The sequence below is a fragment of the Schistocerca gregaria genome, chromosome 8, assembly GCF_023897955.1.
Source record: "Schistocerca gregaria isolate iqSchGreg1 chromosome 8, iqSchGreg1.2, whole genome shotgun sequence".
Taxonomy (NCBI): Eukaryota; Metazoa; Arthropoda; class Insecta; order Orthoptera; family Acrididae; genus Schistocerca; species Schistocerca gregaria.
The window spans coordinates 255,980,148-256,007,180 of NC_064927.1; the positions used below are offsets into that span (position 1 = coordinate 255,980,148).

The 27,033-nt window shown below is 37.7% G+C and overlaps 1 protein-coding gene across 1 annotated transcript in view; it reads left to right on the forward strand.

The window, feature by feature from the left end:
• LOC126285435 (cubilin-like) overlaps positions 1-27,033 on the forward strand; it is a 780,558-nt gene that overhangs the window by 385,709 nt on the left and 367,816 nt on the right. The window contains exons 35-37 of the mRNA XM_049984824.1: positions 6,480-6,725; positions 17,769-17,876; positions 25,661-25,888. Coding sequence (XP_049840781.1) covers positions 6,480-6,725; positions 17,769-17,876; positions 25,661-25,888 — 582 coding nt within the window. The remainder of the gene's footprint in view (positions 1-6,479; positions 6,726-17,768; positions 17,877-25,660; positions 25,889-27,033) is intronic.

A 27,033-nucleotide genomic window follows, 5' to 3' on the forward strand; every position in this document is an offset into this window, starting at 1 on the left:
AGGAAAAGATAGAATGATACTTACTATAAAGAAGATATGTGAAGTTGAAGACAGTCGCTATTAAAAGACACTTATTTAAAGCTTTCAGCTCCAGTATTCATAAGCAAAAGAGAAACATACACCATTTATACACACAAGAAAGCTCACGTCATGAGCACATGACTGCCAACTCCAAAGATTTGTGCATGTGCAAGTGACCGTTTCTGGAATCAAAAACACAGGTTACAGTCACTCAAGTTGACACAAATGACATCTGTTGCCTGGTATTGCAGACAGTCTTAGTTCTCGCTGGAGACTGGCAGGAGTTGTTAACATGCCTAACTTCACTTGTGGTATTTCACTGCAGTTGTTGATTTTTGTAATCATTATGATAATTGATTGGTAATCTCTGGTATGGAGCCAAAAGGAGGATGTGACCCATAAGTTTTGTTAGCTCCACGATAAGGTTATCATTAAAGTCCTTGACTTCCACTGCAGTGTGGTGGTTTATATACATACTCTGCATATTTCATGTTTGCACCATACACTGTAAATGGTCACTTGGGTAGCAGATTATATGTGAAATGGTAAATAGCTAGTTAGTTAGTTTCATGTTCGATAGATTATTTGAACAGTTGTATTATCAAAAGGATGTGGTACAACTATATTACAGGATATGTATAATTGTTTAATGTTAACACTAATGAACACATGTATGTTATGTCCTTGGTTTTTTTTCCTCCTCCCCCCTCCCTCTCACCCCCTGTACAACTGGAAGAAAATTCTGAGTAACAAATTGTTATGATTAGTCAGAATTGAACATGAGGAAAGGCAATATTAAATACTTGTTCACTGCTGAAGCATTTACAGTGAAGTCCCAGAAATGAAATCTCTACAAGAAAGCACCTGGCCCTATATAGTACTGGTAACATGAGATATAGCTGAAACCCAAAGTTAAAAGCTGGGAAATGTTCCACAACATGTGAAATACTTATCAGAAGATAGTTAAGACTAACAAAGGATGAGCAGAAATGTTTGGTCATCAGGTGCAAATGTAAGCCGCCATCAATTGCACATGGACAAAAGTAACAGGAGTTGGAGTTAGATTAATCAGATAAATCTGACCACCAAAATACAAGGTAAAATCATGAAGTGTCTCACAGGCATTGAAGTCATGTTTTGTACAGAGTTGTAACTGATCCACTAGATGTCAGTAACATACATTTTAGCTGCCCATTCTAACTAGTTTCTTACAAAATGTCAGTTGCAGGTAATCCATCAGCACTGTAGCATAGTACTTTGGCAGTGCACAAGAAGTATTTTCCAACTCTATAGTATTTGTGTGTGAGTGATGTGAACTGGAAGTGGACATTTTGTATTTATGATTGTATGGAGCACCATGAGAATTGACACCAACAAGATGTTACTGGTTTTACACCACATCAAATTACTGTCTTCATACCAGAAGTACATGAAGACGAAAGAGACATTGCAAGCACTATCTGCATCTACATCTATATCTATACTCTGCAAACCACCATGAGGTGCATGGAAGAGGGTTCATCCCATTGCACCAGTTAGGGTTCCTTCCTGTTCCATTCAGGTATGGAGTGTGCGACGAATGATTGTCTGAATGCCTCTGTGCATGCAGTAATTGTTGTAATCTTATCCTCATGATCCCTATGTGAGCAATATGTATGGGTTAGTAGTATATTTGTAGTGCCTTCTTGGGATAATTTATGTCCATCTTCAAGAGTCTTCCAGATCAGTTCCTTCAGTAATTCTCTGACACTCTCTCACAGGATTAAAGAATCTGTGGCCATTTGTACTGCCCTTCTCTGTACATGTTCAACATCTCCTGTTAGTCCCACACACTTGAGCGATATTCAAGGATGCCTCACATGAGCAATTTGTAAGCAATCTCCTTTGCAGACTGCTTGCACTTCCTTGATATTCTACCAATAAACCTAAGTCACCACCTACTTTCCTGATTTACTTACAACTGAACCTATGTGATCATTCCATTTCATATCCCTACAGAGTGTTACACCCAAGTATTTGTATGGGTTGGACAATTGCAACAGTGATTCATTAATTAATGATGGCTCACATGAGCAATTTGTAAGCAATATCTTTCGTAGACTGCTTGCACTTCCCTGATATTCTACCAATAAACCTAAGTCATCACCTAGTGCAAAATTTTGCATTTCTGAACATTTAGAAGAAGTTGCCAGTTTCTGCACCATGTTGAAATCTTAACAAGATTTGACTGAATATATATGCAACTTCTTTCAGGTAGTACTTCGTTACACATAAGTGTATCATCTGCAAAAACCCTGATTTTAGTATTAATATTGTCTGCAAGGTCATTAATATGTAGCATGAACACCAAGCGTCACAACATAATTCCCTGGGGCACACTCGAAGTTACTTCTACACCTACTCCATATGATCATACTTTTGACAATAAGTGATTTTGTACTGAGTCAAATGCTTTTCGGAAGTCAATAAATACTACATCTACATGGTTGCCTTGATACTAAGCTTTCAGTATATCATGTGAGAAATGTACAAGTTAAGTTTCATGTGATCAATGTTTTCGAAATCCATGCTGGTTGACATTGAGGAGGTCATTCTGTTCTAGATGCCTCGTTATGTTTGAGCTCAGAATATGTTTTGAGGTTCTACAATGAATTCATGTCAAGGATATTAGACAGTAGTTTTTTGGATCACTTCTACTTTTACTACCCTTCTTGTAGGTGGGTGTGACCTGTGCCTTTTTCCAAGAACTGGGCACAGTTTTTTGTTTGAGATATCTACAATAGATTATAGTTAGCAAACAGGCTAAATCAGACGCCAATTCAGTAAAGAATTTGGCAGGGATTCCAATTCAATTCAATTTTTTTAAAATTTCAGCTGTTTTTCTACACCACTGACACTGATATTCATTTCATTCATCTTTTCAGTGGTATGAAGATTCAATTGAGGCAGTTCTCATGGATTTTCCTTTCTAAAGGGTCATCTGAAAATCGAGTTAAGGAGTATGAATTTTGCTTTGCTTCCCTCAGTATCAGTTCCTGTCTCATTCATTAGGGACTGGACACTAACTTTTACACTTTCTACTCAGTAATCTCTGTTTCTTTACAAGTTTCTTTACAGTGACTGTATACCATGAAGTTTCCCTCCCATTATGAACTGTTCTACTGGGTTCATATCTATCAAGTCCATGGTTTACTTTTCTTTTAAAATTGAGTCACAATCCCTCTGCATCCTCCTGCCTGTGCTGAAATTTCAAGCTGCCTCATTTAGATATACCACTACCAATTTTTTTCTCTAGTTTACTGAACATAGAGATCTCTCTGCATGTTCTAGTTGTCCTGTGTGCTTTGGTAATCACTGTTGCCATAACTGCTTCATAGTCATTGATACCAGTTTTGATGTGGACATCCTCAAAGATGCCAGGTCTCATTGTTGTCATTAGGTCTAATGTATTGCCACCTTGGGTGGGTTTACTGGCTGTAGTTTTCAGAGAAGGCATTTAGCAAAGTTTCACAGGATGTCTTATCTTTGATTTGGTCAAGATACTTGAAGATGCCTCTATCACTGAAATCCTGCCCAATTTTTTGGGTGTTCGAGGAAAGCTGTAGTGAGTGTCTTAACATGTAGCGAAACCAAGGTGAAACTGTGTCCAGATGTCATATGGTTGACGTCCACAACTCGCTACAGATGTCATAGGCTGGGCAGACTTGTAAAAGAGGACAGGCAGAAGTAACATCAGACCTTAATGCTTAAAAGAGTACAAGTTTGCCTGAACAGACAGTGCACTGAACATTCCTAACGATGGGCTTTCACAGCCGATGAACCATGCATGTGTCCATGTTAATGCAATGACATAGGCATTTATGGCTGAAATGGGCACTTGACCATTAGCACTGGGCTTCGCACAGTGGTAGAGCAACGCATGGTCAAGTGAACTCCCATACCTTCTTCATTATACTGATGGGAGGGCGCATATCCATTGTCTTCCAGGGGAACAACCCCTTGATGCCTGTACAGTGGGATGGAGACAATCTGGCAGCAGCTCCATAATGCTCTTGGCATCCATATGTCCAGTGGAATTTGTGCAAAGCACCATGATGGCCAAGAAGTATCATATATTGGTCGTGGAACACCTACACTGCTTCATGACGATCATCTCTTCCAATAGCAGTGGTATTTTTCAACAAGATAATGTGCCACATCACAATGTCATAAGTGTGATGGAGTGGTTTGAGGAACACAGTGATGATTTCTAGTTGATGTGCTCTCCCCCAGATTCATCAGATCTTAACCCAATAGAACACATCTGGACTGTGAGTGAATGTGATGTCAGACCTCATCAATCTCTTCCCTGGAATTTGTGGGAATTAAATGTTTTGTGTGTGCAGTTGTAGTGCCAACTCCCTCCAACAACATTCCAAGGCCTTATTACTTCCATGCCGGAATGCACTGCCACTGTCATCTGTGTCAAAGGTGGACATACTGGCCATTAGGTAGGTGTCATAATGTTCTGGCTGATCAGTGTATACATCACTTCAGAAGAGTCAAGGATAAGAATGATGTATCATTTTTGTGATATTATGAACAGTAAGGGAGAAAACATGAGAAATTCAAGGTCTTATCAGAGCATGTTTGTTCTACTTTTCAAGAGGCAAGGGCTAATTCCATGGCTGTGTATGATTTTGATGTATGGAAGTGGGCTCGCACAAAAGCTAGAGCACTTGGATTGATGGATTTCGAAGCTGGAGCTATCTTGGTGTGCATTTGGTGTTGAATTGACTGATGCTGTCATTCCTAATTATTCTGCAGCTGAAATTCTAAATAGCAATGACTCTGGATTTAATTATGACCTTCACACAGGCGGCACACTATCTACCATGGATGAACAAGACTAGATTCTTGTGCTGCAATCAACATCTTGAAGATCACATTCATATACAATTCAGCAGCCCATTATTTCTATGGAAGGTAGACTTCTTTCTCCACTACTCTTTGTCAAGTTCAATTGTGTTGCCATTAAAAACTTTTCTAGTAAAAGATCAAACCTTTATTTGCAGAGCTTAAATCTGCTGCACTAATCAGCCTTATTAGAATCTAGAAATTAGTGGTAGTTCTGAGTAACTGTGTTCTGCAGGAGGGAACCATGTGGCACAGTATCTTAAATACATAAGATTTGAGTTACTCAACACCCAACTACACAGTTATATCATTTATCCAATGTACATATTATTGTTTACATTTGTTTTTAACAGATTTGTACATCATGACCCACAAATGCACTTAATAACAGGTATGTACAGCTAAATGGAAAAAAATAAATAAATAATCATCGTCTGTAAAGTTTGGAAGGTAGGAAGCGAGGAACTGGCGGAAGTAAAGCTGTGAGTATCGGGCGTGAGTGGTGCTTTGGTAGCTCAGTTGGTAGAGCACTTGCCCGTGAAAGGCAAAGGTCCCGAGTTCGAGTCTCGGTCGGGCACACAGTTTTAATTTGCCAGAAAGTTTCAATCATCATCATGTTGTGCCTGTGTTTCCTGTCTTATTCAGTATTACAGCACCATGTATAAGAACAAGCAATCATGTCGTTGGAACATCTGCAACTGAGCATTGTAGCATATGTTAAAAATATCGATACAGTTGTAAGGTCCTTCTATTTAACACACGACCAGTTTTGCGCTCTTATACACCAATCTTCTGGTGTTGTAAGTTAGTACTATAACCACCAAATGCTGTGGTGAATGGATACGGATGAAAGACATATGAGAAGGTCTTAGGAAGTTGTGGTTCTGTGTAAAAGCAATGAAAAGATCCAAGAACTTGATGCACCCATATTTAAATAGAAATTACATTAAGTTGCCTGTCAGTTGACTTTTTTTGCAGTAATGACACATGAAATGTGTAACTAACCTCTAAAGGAGCACATCTGCTGGATCATAATCCAAGTCCTTCATTCCTATAACCCTCCTGGCCACTCCAACCCTATACACAACTTCCTTCTTGCCTGCACACCTACTTTGTCTATTCGTCATCCCTATTTCTCTTCTTGTGTCTAACTTTTACTGGAGATAGTGTGTCACAGGTCTGCTTGTACAATCTTAGGTTAGACACTGATGACATAAAGACAGATGTCTGATGGAACTGTGTACTACCATCCCCTTAGAAGCTCGGTATGTGCTGAGTTGAAAGTGTTGTTGCACAATAACAGTGAAGTACTTGATAGGCTACACTGTGATACCCAATCTGATGCCTGCATCTTTAGCCTCACTCTTGAGGCTCTAACAAAATGAAACAAAAATTGGAATCTCAGACTTTGCAATAAAATATTAACAGATTTTGTGTTATTTCACAACATTATTGAACACTATATGTGAAGCAAATGTTTAAATGTATTGTATGTTATCAAATACATGGTCATAATTAATATATGACATGTTAAGTAATCATTTTACTGTTTTATTTTCTAGATGATCGTGTGACACTTACCATAACCCACCTGGACTTCCCACAGACTAGTGGGCCTGACTGTTATCCAGAATATTTAGAGATTCGTGATGGTGAAAATGTTAATGCTACACTCCTGGGGCAGTACTGTGGTTCCAGAATACCACCACATATTACCAGCCATGGCAATGCACTTTTTCTTAATGCTTTTACAATGAGTGGTGTACATGATGGTAGATTTATTGCATTTTATTCTGTTGCAAGATCAGGTAAGGAAAACAGGAATTATTGTATCATTAAGTATTTTACTTTGATTGCAATGACAGTGCGACATAAACTCACCATTTTTCCTCTCTGTATTAGTTATTAATGATATTTTAGATATACTTTTCCCATGTGGAATGTTTCCCTCTATCATATTTATTAATGATTGAATTGCATATGATTGACTATCAACCAAAATCTTATAAATAACCAGGAAGGTGAAAATTAGGAAGTTTTTCTGTATTTGACAGTGTAAGTGTTCATTTCTTGATTTCTATAATACTGGAAAAAAATAATGGAATGAACAAAGATTTCCACCAATTATGTAGCAGAGGGACTGATAGCACAGACAAGAACTGGAATAAAGAAAACATCCTGTAAATTTATATTCTTTTTGGAGTGTACTATTAAATGATTTCACTATATATCTAGTGCCTAATTTTATTGATTTCATGGCTTCTAATACCTGATTTGGACATTCAGACAACTGGAGGATCTCAATACTGTAATTTCCTCAAAACTTGGACGAAATCACAAATGATTCCAGTGTTAAAATGTGGAAAATCTGCATATGGGCCAGAAAATTACAGGCCATTATCCTTGTTATGCCATCTACTCAAAATCTTTGAGCAAATGTTGTTGAATCGTTTGGGTCAAGTTATAGAACCAGCTTTAGTACAATAAGAAACAGGTTTCAGACCAGGAAAAAACTATACATCTTAGGACCTCAGTCACACAGTTTATTGAGAGAATGGCTTTGAAACCCAGAATATTGTAGGCATAGCTTTTATTAACTTGACTGCTGCTTGTGGTACTGTCGGACAAAAAGCATTGTCACAAAAGACCTAAAGGATAACAAAATATTATGGATTCAACAAGCTTATTCAAAGTTTACTCCAGAACAGTAGATTTTATGTGGACTTCTATGGTTAGTGTAGCAAATGGAGGTGTCAAACAAGAGGTTTGCCATATGAAAGTGTTCTTTCACCAATGGTATATAATGTTTATGTCAATGACAACCCATTTTTGGTGAACACAAGGAGTAGGCTTTATGTCAATAATGATGGGCAAGCAAGTCAAGGAAATCTTTTGAACATGTTGAAACCCACATGATAGACATGGAGGTAGCTAAGTGCCTATTACTCTAACAACCAGCTTTTCTGAAATGCAGCTGAAACATCTTAAACACAATCAGGCATGCTGCAAATTTGACATCACATGGCAAGGGATACATTTAGTAAATATGACATATCAAAAATATTTGTTAGTCACTCTGGATCACACTCTGACTCACAAGCAGCATTGTCAGAATGTGAGAAGGCAGGTAGAAGTCAAAAATAATATCCCTTGAAGATCACTGGTAGCAATCCCAATCCCAATCCCAGGGAATGACATCACAAGTAAAATGTTAGAGTGTCGTGGATTATACATGCCCAGTCTGGTACAAATCCAACCAAGCAAACATAATGGAAAAGGCACTACACAAAACATGCAAGCTTATTATGAGTTGTTTGAAACTGACGCCATACATAAAGCTCTACCACCTCCCTGGCATTGCACCACCAGATTTTTAAAGCAAAGTAGCTGTCAACATGAAGAGAACTAATCTAACTTATCAAAAATCATTCACTGCATAGGTACATTCCACACTCACAAGGTTGAGGTCCAGAAGAAGTTTCCTTAAGACCACTTCAGTCCAGAAAACAACAGCAGATACAGCAAGAAAACAATAATATCATGGATATCGCCACTTGAGAATAACTCTATCTGGCCTTCCTCTTCAGAAACCCTTCGAGCTGGGCATGAACAGAATTAGATGATGTGGGAGACACTCAACCATATTCGTTTTGGAGTTGAAAGATCCAGCAATAACCTCCAGATATGGTCTTTTCTGTAGATACCAGCAGATGTGACTACAGAAAACCACAGATTGTGGAGCTCCTACTGGATTGTCTATGTCCTGCATGTTGCATAAACAACAAATGTGATCTATGAGGGTGACTCAAAAAGTGACTGGAAATTATTGTTAGCAAAGCATGTATTTCATTTACAGATATAAACAAGATTTCATTTTAGAACATAACTACCCTCATTTTTTTAGACACTTCTCATACTGTGCTACCAACGTTTCTGCTACATTTGAATAAAAGGTTTTTCGTTGTGTCCAAAACCAAGAGTGCACCGCTTCTTTAACCTCATCACCACTGTCACATTGTTGTCCTCTGATAGCTTCCTTGAGGGGTCAAAACACGTGGTAATCTGAAGGAGCGAAATCAGGAGTGTATGCAGAATGCAACACAACCTAAAACCACAATCTCTGAGTGATGGTAAGAGTTGCAGCAGCACTGTGGGAGAGCACATTGTAGTGAAGAGTGAGAGTGCCTCCAGACAGAAGTCCTCTGCAATTACTTCATATTACTGGCTTTAGTTCATACTCCAACGTGGCACTGTAATGGGCCGTATTCACTGTTGCATCTCTTTGCTGATAGTACTCCAAAATTGGCCCTTCATATCCCAGAAGAGTGTGAAATGGACCTCTCCGGCAGAGGGCTGAGACTTGAATTTCTTCATGGCTGGAGAAGATGTGTGTCTCCATTCTGAAGTCTATCTTTTGGCTTTTGGTTCATAGTGATGCACCTAGGTTTCATCTTATGTGACAATAGGTGTCAGAAAGACATGTCCTTTAGTGTTATATTGCAGCAGAAATGATGTGACAGCCTGAACATACATCGTCTTTTGTTCACCAGTGAGCATGCTAGGCACCCATCGTGCACACAAAAAACAGTGCTTGAGGACCCCACTAATAATGGGATGAGTGGACCCAACTGTGATAGTTTCCTGGCTAAAGTTTGTAGAGAAATATGCCATTCTTATGAATCATGGTGTCAGCATGTCTTGCATTCTTGTCAATAATGGCTGTGCTGGGACAGCCAAAGTGTGTTTCATCTGTTGCTGATGTATGTCTACTTTTGCAGGCATCTACCTCCTCATACACTATTCTGTCAGTGATGTAGCTATCTACATACCTTTCCAATTTCCTCCTATGGATTTGTCAAGGTTTTATGTCCTATGACCACAAAAATCATATTACTGCTAGCTGCTCTTGTAGGGAGCCCACGGCTAGGGCTGCGGTCATTTTGTTTCAACTGCCTTTCTTATTCAGCTTGTCATGTCATCTGTTGACATATGTTGGAACTTTCTCAAAACATGCATCTTCACTTCCTGGGAGCTTCAAATGCCTGATGTGTTAATTGCATTTAGTACTGATAGTTTGCTGTTAGTTTTTGAATTGCCCTCATATTTCACAGTCCCAGGTGACCAGAAATTTAGGGAATCTTTTCTTTGAATTGTCCTCAGATTTCACTTATTTAATTGAAGCTTACGGTGGAGACAAAATTCTTAGCTCTGTTGTGGACACACTGGACACCCTAGAAAACTAGTTCCAGTTGAATAAAGTGAAACTGACTATTGCAAAAGCCCATATGGTACATTCGAAAACCAAACATTCAAAATGTATGGAGCTTAAAAAGCAGTGTAAAAACCAACTTCTGGAAGAAGTTATCATTATCAAATTTTGGGACTAAATGTGGACAAGAAATTATGCTGGAATATCCATGTTGACTTCTTATCAAAATAAATAAATAAAAACAGTTTCACATTTACAATGCAAATTTTAGCAAAAGCTACTGATACAAGTCCACAAAAAATAGTATTTGATACTTTTATGTAATCTGTCATGATTTAAAGTTAGTTTTCTGTGGCAGTTCAAATAGTGTGTCTCAAATACTGAAGCTGCTGAAGAAAATTGTTAGATACATGTGTAGTTCCTATTACACATTTGTTGTTTTAGAAGTTACAAATCATAACTGTTCCCTATCTATATTTTTTCGAAATAATAATCTTATTAGACAGCATACAAGGTCACTTTTATTAACATTAGTTGTTTTACGTTTATGATGAAATTTCACTATTCATTTAGTATGTATTTCCTGTACCTTAATCAAATTATTTGGAATATCTACATTATGAGACTGATAAGTCAAAATTTGCCAACTGAATATGAACACTCTTTAGAAAAATGGCAGGGAGTGCACACAGAAATGCACAGTGTATCACCGTTGAAAGAACACATTTATTTTAACATACATACAGATTCCCTCTTCTGACTTTACACCATAACAAGTAGACAACAGGTACTTCTGAGTTCACAAGGAAAATAGTCCAGCTCACCACTCCTCCCCCCCCCCCCCACCTCACCCCCTCCCTCCCAATGGTGATTGACCCCCATTGATTTCCTATGAGCTATCGGCCTCAGGTTGTCAGTTGCCTTTGTCAGCCAGTCAGTGACAGTCTTATCACGTGCAATATATTCCAAACTTATGTTGTTGGCTTTCACCTCCTCTTGCACACAGAAAATCTTTGTATCCATATGCTTGGCTCTTTCTGAAACCTTCCGATATTCAGCAAGTTTCCGTGCCCCTTGATTATCAGTGAATCCGTATGCTTGATTCTTTCTGAAGCCTTACAGTAGTCAGTGACAGTCTTATCACGTGCAATATATTCCAAACTTATGTTGTTGGCTTTCACCTCCTCTTGCACACAGAAAATCTTTGTATCCATATGCTTGGCTCTTTCTGAAACCTTCCGATATTCAGCAAGTTTCCGTGCCCCTTGATTATCAGTGAATCCGTATGCTTGATTCTTTCTGAAGCCTTACAGTATTCACCAAGTTTCTTTGCCCCTTGATACTCAATAAAAATCTTTATAGGATAGGACAGACAAAAATATTGCCCAATCCCACTGAGATTCATCCACTTTGCTTCTTTTGCAATACACTTGGTGTAACAAAGTCTCCTTCAGTGGTACTTGCAACAGTTTGTTGTTTACAGCTTATTGCCATACGCCAAAAAACTGTCAAATATCCAGTAAAGGATTTAAAGTGATATGGATCAGCTCCCCAGTCTGCATCAGTACGCATTTTGATTTTCTTACCAGTCTTACAGTAAGCAAGAGCATCATTTAAATGTAGTGTGAAGATAGTGTTTAATGGCACACTAGCATTCAAGCTTTAATTGGTCCTGAAATGGCTTAATACTTCACAGTATCTGGCCATGTGCTTGTTGCCAAGTATAGAAGATTTTCCAATTGGAGTTCTGTATTTTGATGTGTCCTGTTCATTGAGCTTATCTTCATCTGTCACATTCTGTGGCTTTGTGTTCATGAGCAGAGGGTTTTGATTTAAAATTATTGTTCCATCATGTCTCATAACTCAATTTGACTGTACATGTTGTGCTGTTCCAAAATTCATTGTTCCAATTTCAGCGCTTAAGACGGGTATTCATTTTCTTCATTTCAGTTTTTCTCACTGTACAGTGGTATATCATCCACATGTTGATAATATGAGTTCAGACTGTAAATCATTAAGTAAACACACGTATCAGCTGTGGATCACAGCATCCCTTATAATATAAATACATAAAACTGCAACAACTTACTGTTTTGAATAGTTATTTATTATTCCATGAACCAGTTTTTGAACCTTTTCAGGTTCATCTTCAGATGGTTTTCTGGAAGTCACTATTTCTAGCATAATGCTGGATACTGGCCTGCGGCAGTATGAGCAGCTTATTTCTGTTTGTGTCCATCTGTCTGCTTTCATTTGAATGGCCACTGGTACATCAAATCATACCCAATCTAGATATTTTTATCAAATACAACAATTTCTGAGTATGCACCCATTACGTGAAGTTGCTTTTGGTGCAACTGAACCACATCACTTTTTCATTTCTGTCCATGTGTCACATACAAATAATTACAGATGATCAATGTTTGGCTTTTGCCCGCACCATCATTTTTTGGGACTTTCTTCATCATTTGCTGTTGTCACGTATCTATTTTGCAAGACTTTGCTGTTGCTATTGTTGCTGCCAGAAATTTTGTGGCATTCCACTCTCTAAAAGTTTACGTCATACAGCATTTCAAAGGGTTTGGTTGAACCATTCTGGGAAATAATTTTGTTGAGGTGCTGGGGATGATCAGCTGCCTCTGAATTCGTTATTTTCACAGATGATCTTTCAATTCTGTAGTCATATATTTGCCCCTATTGTCTGAATGTTGCATTCCTTTTCTTTTCTGTTGAAAATTTTCTGCAAATGATTTGCATTCTTTGAATGAATGACAAGTGAAACACTTCATTTTTTACTTTTAATAAATATATTAACACATATCTCAAGTATTCATCAATGAATGTGACAACATATTTCGCCCCACCAAGTGATCATGTGCCAGATGTACACATTACATTACTGTGTACCCAACACAGAAGTTCATTTGTTCTGTTTTCAGTTTGTTTGGGTAATGACTTGACTTTCATGGTGCCTTCAGTGCACACACAGCACAACTGATTTAACTGGTCATCTAATGCTCCAAGAACTATCCCACTATATTTTACCTGCCTCTTAGCTCTATCTACATGATCCTATGGTGCCATAAATCCATTAACTAGTTGCAAGATTTGTGACAGGACCACATCGTTGCATTGATACGCTGGAGCTGCCTTCAGTAATGTAGTACAAGTTCCTTTTCTTTGAAGACCTTATGATTTAAGGTTTTTGTTAAAGATATCATCATTGCTTTATCGATCACATCATGGACTGATATCACATTACATAAGATGTGTGGAATGTGCAACGTATTGTGCAAGTTCACTGTTCGTCCTCCATCTTCTTCCGGTAGGTATATGCACTCAATGCTGAAACCAGTACTTTGCAAATATCCTCCACAAGCTGCTGTTATTGACACTCCAGATTCAGTGAAAGGGACAAAATTTTCAATTTGGTAAGCCATGTGGTCTGTTGTTCTACTGTCCAGAAGCCACACATCATTTTTTTCATTTTTTACAAAGTGGTGTGTGTTGCATTTGAATACACAGCAGTGTCCAATATCATCACACTTAATTCATTTGTAGGATGACATTTTGAGTAATTATGTTTTGCCTATCTCCTTTTTATGGTTTGCTTGCTGACTGTTTGAAATGCAAATTGTGGGCAATTTTTTTCCAGTATGCCTGTACACTTGACAACTTCAAAAATCATGGATCATAGTCATATGTTTTTTGTAACTGCCGTGACTGTTACCAGGCTGGTTGTTGATGCACCTTCACCCCCTTTGAACACTACTGCCCTGCTTTGTTTGTTGTGATTGGCCTCTTGACTGTCAAAACTTTTAATGCTCTCACCTCATTTTTACATTTCATGTTTGTAAGTCATTGTTCTCGTTTAAAAGGTAGTTTTTGAATTTTTTAGGAGTTATACCCTTTATCATGCCACATACTTCTTGAAAAAGTTTCATATACGGGAGGTAGATCCATCAAGGTATGCACAGCTACTTGCTTGTCTGATAATTTTACTCCAGAACCACACACTTTGAACAGCAGTGTGTTGTGTCTTTATAGGTAATCTAACATCAGTTTGTAAACTTTCTTTTCCATGCTCATGTATTCTTTAAATGCAAACATTCCATACCACAAATCAAAATGTGTGTGGGATTCTTTCAGTGCATCTGATATTTCTGTCACAGTATTGCAGTCCTGTCCATCGAGGTGACGAAAGTCACAGGACAGTAGTACACACATATATGGATGGTCATAGTATCACATACACAAGGTATAAAAGGGCAGGCAGAGCTGCCATATGTACTCAGGTGACTCATGTGAAAAGATTTCCAGCGTAGTTATGGCAACACAATGGAAATTAATAGACTCTGAATATCTAATGGTAGTTGGAGCCAGAGGCATCAGAAATTCCAATACAGTAATCATTAGGGAGTTCAGTTTTCCAAGATCCATGGTGTCAAGAGCGCACTGAGAATACAAAATTTCAGGCATTATATCTCACATGTATGACACAGTGGCTGACAGCCTTCACTTAACAAGAGAGAGAGAGCAGTGTCATTTGTGTAGAGTTATCAGTGCTATCAGACGAGCAACACTTTGTGAAATAACTGCAGAAATCTATGTGGGATGTGTGACAAACATATCCTTTATGACAGTGCAGCAAAATTTAGGGTTGATAGGCTAGGCAGCAGATGACCAATGTGAGTACCTTTGTTAACAGTACAACGTAGCATGTAGTGCTTCTCCTGGACTCATGACCATATTGGTTGGACACTAGTCGACTATGGCCTGGTCATATGAGACATCTTTTCACGTGGTAATAACTAATGGTAGGGTGTGTGCGACAGACACTACAAAGCCATGGACCCAAGTTGCCAACAAGGCACTGTGCAAGCTGGTGGTGGCTCCATAATAGTTTGGGGTGCATTTACACGGCATGGACTGGGATCTCTCATCTAACAGGACTGATCTTTGACTGGAAACAATTATGTTCATCTACTTGGAGACCATTTTCAGTCAAATGTGGCTTTGTGTTTCCTAACAACCATGGAATTTTTATGTATGACTGTGTCCTGTCACTGGGCCACAATTATTTGCGATTGGTTTGAAGGTCAATCAGAACAATTTGAGAGATTTATTTGGCTGCCCAGCTTGCCCAACTTGAATCCAATCAAAAGTTTATGGGACGTAATCGAGAGCTCAGGTCGTGCACCAAATCCTGCACTATCAACACTTCTAGAATTATGCACAGCATTAGAGGCAGCAAGGCTCAATATTTCTACAGTGAACTTCCAATTACTTATTGAGTCCATGTGACATCGAACTGCTACGTTACACCTGGTAAAAGGAGGTCTGACACAATATTAGGAGGTATTCCATGACTTTTGATGCCTCAGTGTATATCATCAAGTGACTTATCATCCACTGTTAGTAGAATTCCCATTGCCCTTTTGTTTGGTTTCCATTCGTTCACTGTGGGTCCATTTCCCATGGCAGGTTCACTCACACATCAGCACAGTTTACATATGAGAATTCCCTTATTTCTTTGCAGTGAGACATGGTAACCACTTTATTCGACAGTTGAATTTTTCATTTCCCCACTTTGTTTGATAATTTACATATCTCTAACTATATAGTGTAGTGAGAAAATGGTCCTGCTTATTTTTCTTGAGTTCAGAAACATCTACCAATGTAACACGTGTTTCATAATATCTCTTAATAAACCCTTTCATAATTCACAACAAATGGAAAATTTTCAGAACTTGGAGTCTCTCAGCCTTTCAAATTACCTTCCATCATGTCTTGTTATTTAGATGATACTCTCACTCCCTGTCACTGTGGATTGTCGATCCTGTCCTCATAACCTGTGAATATTCCTTAGAAAAATGGCAGGAAGCTAACACAGATGCACAGCAGATTGCTGTTGAAAGGAAACATTTATTGTAACATACATACAGATTCCCACTTTTCACAGTACATCGTAACAAGAAGACAACAATGGGTACTTCAGAGTTCACAAGAAGGATAGACCATATCACTGACACTAAACAGGCAGTAATGTGAGCGTGATATGGTAAAAAAAAAAAGAAGCACCGTTGGCTGATTGTTTTCCTCCACTACTCAACTCACTGAAAAATCATTCACAAGTCTACTTTAACCAAAGTGTCAATGCACTGTTCTTTCTGTTTCTTTATTTTTTTTATTTTATAGAGTACATACAGAAACAAAGGCAATTATATTACAGAAATGAATATCAGGGTGCTGTAAAAAGATAAATAAGTAAAAAAATGGAAACATATTTTAAATAGAACGTATGTTGTCAGTCTTGATTTTTATGTCCGAGGGGACCACATTTTATTGTTTGTTCATGTTATGTACAAAAAATTCAATAAAATGATCACTAGTCGCATAGAAAAAATAAATTTTTTAACAGGCAAAGGACAAAGCTGGCTTGGAAATGAATATTGAACAATGCAAGTCATGAACAAAATTGTAGAATGAAGTAATGAGTAAGAATTGCCCCTTTGTCCAAACATTATTATTGTTTTTTATTTCATGACTATATTGTACTTTTCGGAAGTGTGTTTGTATGAAGGGTTAAAATCAGATAGTCAGATGATGGGAACTTGACTTCCAAAATGTGGAGCTGTGGACAAGAATCCTTACATTTTTGTGTAGTATGTTAAATAATGGTATTGATATTAGGGCAAATTTGAAGGTGGCTAAGACACACTGTTATAATTAGACATATATTACATATAACCAACATATCAAAAAGAAAATGACACAAATTATAAACACACCCCAGAACTGGTTAATGAATTTTTGTAATTAGGGCAGTTGAAGATAACACTGGATGAACAAAAACTGCAAGAAACAAAAGAGTAAAGATATTAAAAAAGTGAATGCTTTTTGTAAACTAAGTTGGAGTATCAAATCTTAACCTTCAATGTATTTGAAAAGAAAAGTTTACTGCCAGTATGTATTAGCAGTCTTGACTTAGAGCAGTGAGACATGGACTTTTTATGTGGAAACCATTCAATAGCTGATGATTGCTCTGAGAACAGATGGGAATTATTGGCAGAGGCAGAAACCCAAACAAATGAATTAAGGGGAGACAACTGACGTGGAAGACGTAACTACAATGTGATGACAATGAAATGGAGGTTAGCAGTACTTGTAGCCAGGTAAAAGGATTGTAGGTGGGCCAAGACAGCTCTTTGCTGGATTCCAAGAGATTAGAAAAGAGTGAGACACAGCATAAAGGAAGGTTTGTAGATGACATTATAAATCTTACAGGACAAATCAAATGCTAGAGATGATAATGAACAGTAAGCTTTAGATGAGGCATTTATCTAGCAGTGACTGTCAAATGGCAGATGCTGCTGATGATGATTATGTGTGAAGAAAATTTGTAGAAAGACAAAAAGTCAGCAGTGGCACTACTGGATAAATATTAGGACAAAATTATGGATATTGGTTCATAATTAATATGCCTGAGGCAAAGATAAAAGATAGATTACAAAATAAAACTTGTTTCAGTAGTAGAGTTACTAGAAATACAAATGATAATTTCTTTGTATTGTATGTGACTTCATCACTGTTTATTCATCAGCTGTCACATTTTATCTGTAATTGGTCCACTTTGTTCCAGCCTGTGGTGGAGATTTGACATCTGAGTCTGGATCCTTTGCAACTCCTGGCTACCCAGGCAGCTATCCTCTCGATGTAGAGTGTGTATGGTCTATCAGAACTTCACCAGGTATGTATGTCCTCAGTGACATTTCACTGACAGTCACATGTTTGTGCTGTATGTACATAGGACAGTATGATGAACTAATGTTACATTTGCCAGAAATTTGTATGAGGGCCTTCCTGAATGTTACATGTGCTGTGGTGAACAAGTAAGAGTGTAACTTAATTAAAAAATTTGACCTCCCTCTTCTGGAGCTGAGTGTTTAATGTGAATTTGCTCTTCTTAAGAATGTCTGGTATTCATAACAAAAACAAAATGAGGACGAACAATCATTCACTGGCTGATTACCAAGCAGAAGCAACACATACTATACAACAACTTGTGATAAACACTAATCTACTCAAACTGGTAATTGTCATAATTACTTGTAGAATAGTTTATATGACATGTTCAAAAGTAACAGGAATTTTGTTATGTCATATATGTATGAGTCTAAGGTACACATTTTTTTTTCATCACCATGTTGGTAAACATGGCAGAGAAGTATCTGTACAGTTATGGTCCTAGCAGATATTTTGTGTGTTATCATCTAGCACAAAGGATATAAGTATTTTGATAGTATTGGTGACTATTTATTTTGTGTAAAAATAGATTTGAGAGTTTGATATAAATTCTGTTCTAAAAATGGAGTAGAGTGCAATAAGTTTTTAGAAATGTTAATTGTTCCTATTGTCAAGTTTGCTGTGAGGAAAACAAAGGTTTATAAATGGTATAAGTTTTTAGAAGAAGGCCATGAAGACTGAAATTGATGAGTGGCCTGGGCACCCCAACACGACATTAGTCAATGAAATCATGGAAAAATGAAAGAAGTGATTTTGAATTATCACCCATGTGACAAAATTTATGCCAGTAGCCTTAAATTTCTAACAAAAATGACAGTGAATGCAAGTTGTTCAGGAGTCACAAGATGATGTGACCATTAATGCATAAACATATCATAGTAGGTGGTGAAACGTGCATTTTCTAACGTGACATCCAAACTAAGGCTCAAACATCCCAGTGGAAGCATTCTGGATTGCAAATACTGATAAAATTTTGATAAATTTTGTCAAATCTGAAGATTATGCTTACTATTATCTTCACTGTTAATGGCATAGTGCATCATGAGTTCTCACCACAAGTTCCATGACATTTGAATGAATCAGTCTGAAAAAAAAAAGCCTTAATTAGTTGTGAAACAATTCGTGGCTTTTTACCTGTTCACGCTTTGGTGCTTGTTCATGAATTTTTGACCAAAAACAATACTATAACGCTGTTCCACTCTCCATATTCTCCATAAATGGCCACATTGAAATTGCATTCCAGTAGAGTTTTGGGGATTAGAAAAAAGTGCTGGAGTTAGTATATTATGGGGCATATTTAGATGGGAATCATTGGTTTAGATGAATAAATAAATTTCTATACAAAAAATGCAAAAATTCCCCTTTTTTTAACATACCTCAGATATATATACACACAATCAAAAAACAGCTACTTTGAAAATTGCCACTGCTTTTCTTTCTGTATATTCAACCACTGTTTATGTAATACTTCCAAGCATTTAAGTAACTTTATACAAACCACTATCAACTGTATATATATTGCAAAATAAGTATCTGTCTAATATAAAGATTAAGAGTTACACAGAATATACATTTTTGAGTCACAAGTATTTTGGTAAATTATAGAAGGATTTTAAATATTTGAAAATTTTTAACTTCCTGCCTGATGCCTACTGGTAAACTATTATAGACTTTTACACAATAATATGATACTACCTGCTGTACCTTAGCGAATAGTGTATAATCTACATGGAATTATTTCTACTTCTAGTATTGTGATGTATTTTTGAGTTTATTCATATTCATAATGGGTAAAAGTTTAATTACTCTTTCTCTTAACCAGACTACTATGCTCTTAAGAAATAAACGGAAAACACATCTTGAAGATATTATCTGAATAGGATGAAAGCTGGTAGATGTGATATACTTATACAGACAAACAAATTATTACAATTTCAGAAAAAGTTAATGATTTACTCAAGAGAAAGACCTTTACAAATTGAAGGAGTCAGTAATGCATTGGCTCACCTGTGGCCCTTAAGCAAGCAATTATTTGGGTTCGCACAGCTTGATAGCATTGCTAGACCCATTCTTGAGTGATATCATGCCAAATTTTGTTCAATTGGCATGTTAGATTGTCAAAATTCTGAGATGGTTGGAGAGACACGCCCATAATGCTCCAAACATTCTCATTTGGGAGAGATTGGTGATCTAGCTGGCCAAGGTATGGTTTGGCCTGAAATCTCATAGACTGGAGTAGAATTGTCTTCCGTGACAAGTTCCGATTTGATTTGAGGCCTGGTAATCAGCAGACACATTTCTGGAGGTGCTTCAGACAGCGATGGGATATCAACCTGACTGGCACCTGCCAACCAAGAGTGATGGCCTGGGGTGCACCGTAGTAGACACCTACACCACTACAAGGAGAACTGCCTTCTGTGAAGTAATTGAAACTGCAATGACACAGTGATACAGCAAGAATTTTATCATCATTTTCTGCCATAATATTTTATCTAATTATGTTTTACACTGTTTTCTTTCATTATATGTCTGAAATCTTTCCTTAAGTTAAGATTTTCACAGTTTGAAGTTTGCAGTTGACACTGCATGCCATCCAAAGTTCTGCAACATGTATACATATTTATTTGCAAGTGCTGCTTCATAGCATTTTCACATTTATGTAGTCATCCAGATACTGATTATAGTGCAGTTGATGATGTACAACAGTTGCCATGGCAAATTCTTAAGTAATCAGATACATTACTTATAATCTGTTTTATTTGCTTTATTTTGCTGGGCAATTCATTTCTTATATGCATTGGGTTGTTGCACAAGTTTGTACCATTTTTCTGTAAATTTAATAACCTCAACAGAAACTTTAGTCATCACCAATAATTCTCCTTCATTATTTACAACAGTCTGCCAGTGCTGGGGTAACTTTTCAATTCTTCAACAGGGGAAATCATGTGGATTTGAGGCAAAGAACTTGTCAAGCCATTTTCACCCAGAAATTGTGGAGTAACATCATTTCATGTAGCCTTCGTGCACATTGTTTTTGGAATGTGCCTCATTTGTTGGCAATAAATGTCAATTCGTAGTACACCACACTGTCACTATTCCACCAGATGCATAGCATTATCTTTCGTGGATGTGAGCAAGTATTTGTATGAGGAGTTGCTGCTATATTTGGACTCAAAAATTCCTTCCTTTTTCCTTATGTTAGCATAAAGACATAATTTCTTGCCTCCTGTAAGGGATAGGAATGGTTGGCGTTGTTCACGATCCAGTTGATGACAAGCAAGCAGAGATGCACATATTGCCACCCGCTGATTTTTGTGATTTTCGCTTACAGCTTGCAGTACCAATACACCTAATTTTTGAATTTTCCCATTGCATTGAATGTCTTCCTGATTGTGGGAAATCACTAAAGTCAATACAATCTTCCTTGATATGAGAAAACCTTTATCTTGCTATGCTCTGTTCAGTGATATTATCCCCATACATGGCACAAATGTTTTCCATTGCTGTCACTCCTCTCTTGAATGCAAACAGAAGAATATGTCAGAAATGTTCCAATTTCTCCACTTCGCACTCCATTTTCTAATATACACAGCTCCACTAACTGTCTGCAAATGAAAATATCTAAATTCAAATAGCAACAGTGAACTACAAATAAAAAAATGACAGTTAATAAATAAACCCATAGCAACCAGAATCTCAACATGCAAAATAAAAATGGTAAAATCTAATTCTTTAACCTAATATCATACAGTTAATTTTATTTTTCCGACATTCGTTTGAAGATCTGGAGATCGACTATACGCACTAAAACTGGTTATTCATATTTTATTTCATCATTAATTCACCCAGGGGTCGCCTTACAATGACTAAAGATTCCTCTTCATAGAACACCAGAAATAAATAGCTCTGATATACACTACTGGCCATTAAAATTGCTGAACCACGAAGGTGACGTACTACAGATGCAAAATTTAACCGACAGAACGAAGATGCTGTGATATGCAAATGATTAGCTTTTCAGAGCATTTACACAAGGTTGGCGGCAGTGGCGACACCTACAACATGCTGACATGAGGAAAGTTTCCAACCGATTTCTCATACACAAACAGCAGTTAACCGGCATTACACGTTTCCAACTTTGATAAAGGTTGGATTTTAGCTTATCATGATTGCGGTTTATCGTATCGTTTCATTGCTGCTTGCGTTGGTCGAGATCCAATGACTGTTTGCAGAATATGGAATCGGTGGGTTCAGGAGGGCAATACGGAACGCTGTGCTGGATCCCAACAGCCTCGTATCACTAGTAGACGAGATGACAGGCACCTTATCCACATGGATGTAACGGATCGTGCAGCCACGTCTTGATCCCTGAGTCAACAGATGGGGACGTTTGCAAGACAACAACCATGTGCACGAACATTTCGACAACATTTGCAGCAGCATGGACTATCAGCTCGGAGAACATGGCTGCTGTTACCCTTGACGCTGCATCACAGACAGGAGCTCCTGCAATGGTGTACTCAGTGGAGAACGTGGGTGCATGAATGGCAAAACTTCATTTTTTCAGATGCATCCAGGTTCTGTTTACAGCATCATGATGGTCGCACCTGTGTGTGGCTACATCGCAGTGATCGCACATTGAAAGCCTGTATTCATCATCGCTATACTGGCGTATCACCCGGCGTGATGGTATGAGGTGCCATTGGTTACACGTCTCGGTCACCTCTTGTTCGCATTGACGACACTTTGAACAGTGGATGTTACATTTCAGATGTGTTACAACCCGTGGCTCTACCCTTCATTCGATCCCTGCGAAACCATACATTTCAGCAGGATAATGCACGACCGCATGTTGCAGGTCCTGTACGGGCCTTTCTGGATACAGAAAATGTTCGACTGCTGCCCTGGCCAGCACATTCTCCAAATCTCTCACCAATTGAAAACATCTGGTCAATGGTGCCGAGCAACTGGCTTGTCACAATATGCTAGTCACTACTCCTGATGAACTGTGGTATCATGTTGAAGCTGCATGGGCAGCTGTACCTGTACACGCCATCCAAGCTCTGTTTGACTCAATGCCCAGGCATATCAAGGCCATTATTACGGCCAGAGGTGGTTGTTCTGGGTACTGATTTCTCTGGATCTATGCACCCAAATTGCTTGAAAATGTTATCACATGTCAGTTCTAGTATAATATATTTGTCCAATGAATACTTGTTTATCATCTGCATTTCTTCTTGGTGTAGCAATTTTAATGTCCAGTAGTGTACATACTGCAGAATATGTTTGTTTATAAGACAGGTGGTCGACTGTGGCCATACTTAAGGGACCATCCCAGTATTGGCCTAAAATGCATTAGGAAAACCACAGATAATCGGCATCAAAATGGCCTGATGGAGCAAAGTCCATCCTCCTCAGTATTGAGTCAGTGCCTCAAGAACTGTACTACCTCCATCAGTTTGTCCCTATTATACATTGCTCTCTTTATCATATGCAATTTGCACTAAATAACTTATAATAAGAACTTAGCTTTGCACCGCACACACCATGGAGACCTGTTGGTGACTCCCGGACCATGTCTCCATGCCTGCCATTCTGTTTGTATGGAGAACTGAGTTTGCATCACCCTCCCTTATAAGTGAGAAGCTGAGCACAGAAGAATGACCAGAAATTATTATCATGCACTATAAGTCGTGGCAGATTTGTCCGTAAAAGCACAATGTAATTACATATTTTGATGTGAGAGAATGTTGTAGTGTCCCCATTCATGATTAACTCCTACTCTGAGTCCTATAATGTATCTTTAACTGTGTAGTGTGCATTGCTTATGAAATAAGTTTTAGCTGCGTTTTTAAGTAGATTATTTTAGTAATCTTTTTCATCTCCTTGGGCAGTTTATAATGCAATTTTATTCCTTGGTAGTGTTATGTTGTTTGTATTTCCTTGGTAAATGCAAGTCCAAACTACCTCTTGTTCCATGATTATGAGTAGAACTATAAGTGAAATACTTATTAATGTTTTCTCTTATATGTATAATAGGTTTATAGATGCACTTACTTGGTGCAGTAAGGATACTCAGTTTTGTAAATATCATACATCGAAAAATCCAGGATGGGGTTCACACACTCAGTTTTATAAATAGTTCTTAACGGTGACCCTGACTACTACTTTTAATTATTCTTACAGCTCTTTTCTGCAGTTTGAAAACTGTGTACAAATTTTGCACATTTTATCTATAACTGAGAAATGAGTGCGTGTAGGAACAGTATGCCATTGCTAGACACTGGCTCTTAGAACACTAAGAGTGTATCATGATTGTGACGTTGTTTTTGCCAGTATCTTCATATGTTCATTCCATGTTAACTGACAGTCAGTGTTTATCACTAAGAACTTTGTACATGTTACACACTCTATAGTTTTATCATGCTCACTTGAAGTAAGAGAGTTGTTTTTCCTCATTGTGCTGAAGTGCATGCTGTTTGTTTTCATTATGTTCAGTGTTGATTTACTGCACACTGCAACATTCGGGGTTATGTTGTTTTATCAATGACTGTGTGGAAAGTTGTGTCTGCTACTAAGGGAGGATTAAATTTAATGAAAAATTTAAAACAGTTATACAATATAGCAGAAGAATGCATTAAAACAATAGCTCTTTTTTAGTATTTTAAAATGTAAAGTACACAACAAAATTACAGAATTGACAATAGGTCGGCATAAAGTAAAATTGGTATTGCAAGGGTTAAGAACAGAATCGGGCCCAGTACACTACCCTATAGATAACTATTTTTATAAATTTTCTGTCTTATAGTTATTTTACTAAAAATTCATCATCAGTAGACATGTGAAGGATCTCTGACTATTGCATTCTAGTTTCGCAGTAAGGCAGAAGCCACTTGTTTGCTGCTGTTCTTATACCTAATGCCTCTAGCTTATTTAATAGTATTACATGGTTAAAAGTCTTGGAAAAGTCTAATATTATGCCATTAACACAGTCATTCTTGTCAAGAGCTTCAGGTACCTCTTTTGTGAACTCTGTTATCCACAGAGACCCAGAGGACATACCCACAAGTTACGATAATTGATGGAAGTGTGCCTCCACTGTGAAGCCTTATGATCTTCATTTAGACTGCAAATTTAAACTGGTTTCTACAGATGCTCCAGATGAAGAATATATTAAGCCCTAATACTGTTTTATTCGGAATAGTTTCTCTTTTCTGGCACCAATCTATTACAAAGTTACTCTAATGTCACCCTATTCAGATAGGCTAATAGACACTTTTCTTATATGTCAGTGAGTGTAGGGATAAAGAGAGACAGAGAGAGAGAGAGAGAGAGAGAGAGAGAGAGAGAGAGGGGGGGGGGGGGGGGGGGGAGCATAGAGGAAATAAAAAATGGACTGTAGTTGTACTTGTGGCCTATTTCATTTTTACATATTTAATTAAATACTATTATTATTCCTTAACTATGACCAATATTATGTAGCCAGAACATAAGGAATGTTTGTTCAGTGTTTTACAATGTTGTATGTATGTTCATAACTTTGCAACAATGTTCTCATGGATGTAGTGTACGAAAAAATATAGAAATATGGTAATGACATTTTTTTAATTTTTATTTTGGTAATTTATTTTCATGTCATTGAGTGCCTAATTAAACAAGCTTTATTATTCTCGACAGTATATGGCCTGTCCATATGTAACTAACAACTACTGGTAAACTGTTTTTCAGGAAATAGTGCTATTGTGACATTTTCTCAGTTCTCACTTGGTGGTAGTAACTGTGATGAAGACTATGTTGAAGTACGCCGAGAGAGTGGTGGTGGTCCACTTATGGGCTTATATTGTAGTGACTCACCTCTACCATCTAATCTGACTGCTGCACACAGTATCTGGGTGAAGTTCCGTAGTGGGACAGCTGGCCCACCAGGATCGGGCTTTTTGGCTTCTTATCAACTGTGTATGTACATTTTGTATTACTTTGGATTCATGTGTTATAGGTGCTTTATGCAATGCCATACCTGAATAAAATCTTCTCAGTTTATAAGACATGGTCACTTCATATAAAACACTCAATAGGTTTCAATAGCTGTCTGTGTCATTGGCATCAAGAGTACAAAGCCACAGATAGCATGCTGTGCTACTTACATGGGTGCAATCGTGAGCTTCAAATATCAATTGAAGGCAAAGATGGACACTTGTTACTTGTAGGGAGATGGAGCAACAATTTCAGATGTGGCGCTGACCTCTCGCACCACCCGACGTCACTGGACCCAAGGTGGGCCAGAGCTGCTATGAGCTGCATAACTTGCCTTCCCGTGCATGTGCCACTTTGAGCAGTTGTGGAAGGTCCCAGTTCTGGAAAGTCCCAGACCTGCTATCACACCTACATCAGAGACACTGTGCCAGTCCATTCAGTCATTGGTTTTTACTCCTGGTGACTATGACAGGAGCAGCTTTCAAAAGCCAGAGTATTTTATTGGAAATTATGCATCTAGTAAACTGAGAAGTTTTTATTCATTTTGAATTCATGTTATGCCAGCATACATTTCTGAGTATTATGCTTAAATAAAACTATTTAAAAGTAAGTTTGATCTTGCATTGACTACAGATTATAGCTTATGTGTTGCACTATCTAATTTCTAGCAACAGAGAGAGTGTGTGAAAAAAAGATGTGTAAGAGTAATAATGATCATATTAAAAAAAATTGCTTTTTAATGACAAGGTGTGTGAATCTGTCTTTGAATGTATTTTGAGTATATTCCCTTAGCTGTCGTTTAGCACAGGTATTTGCATCATAGCAGCAGTTCCACATCTGAAATAGCCATCATGTTCCTCAGCAGAGCGAATGCATTACATATATTGCATTTAAGTCAGTGACTGTTTAAGTGTGGTTTGTAGGATACCAAGGTAAGCTCCTCAATTAAAACTGAATACACAAACTGTAGGTATCAGCAGATGCTTACCAACTGTTTCAGTCCAAAAGATTACAGAAATATTTGACGGTGAACTCAATTGGATCGTAAATGAGGATATGACTTTCAGGGTGTATACACCTTGGGAGGACCAGGAAATCCGGGAAAAACCTGGGAATCTATCGGAATT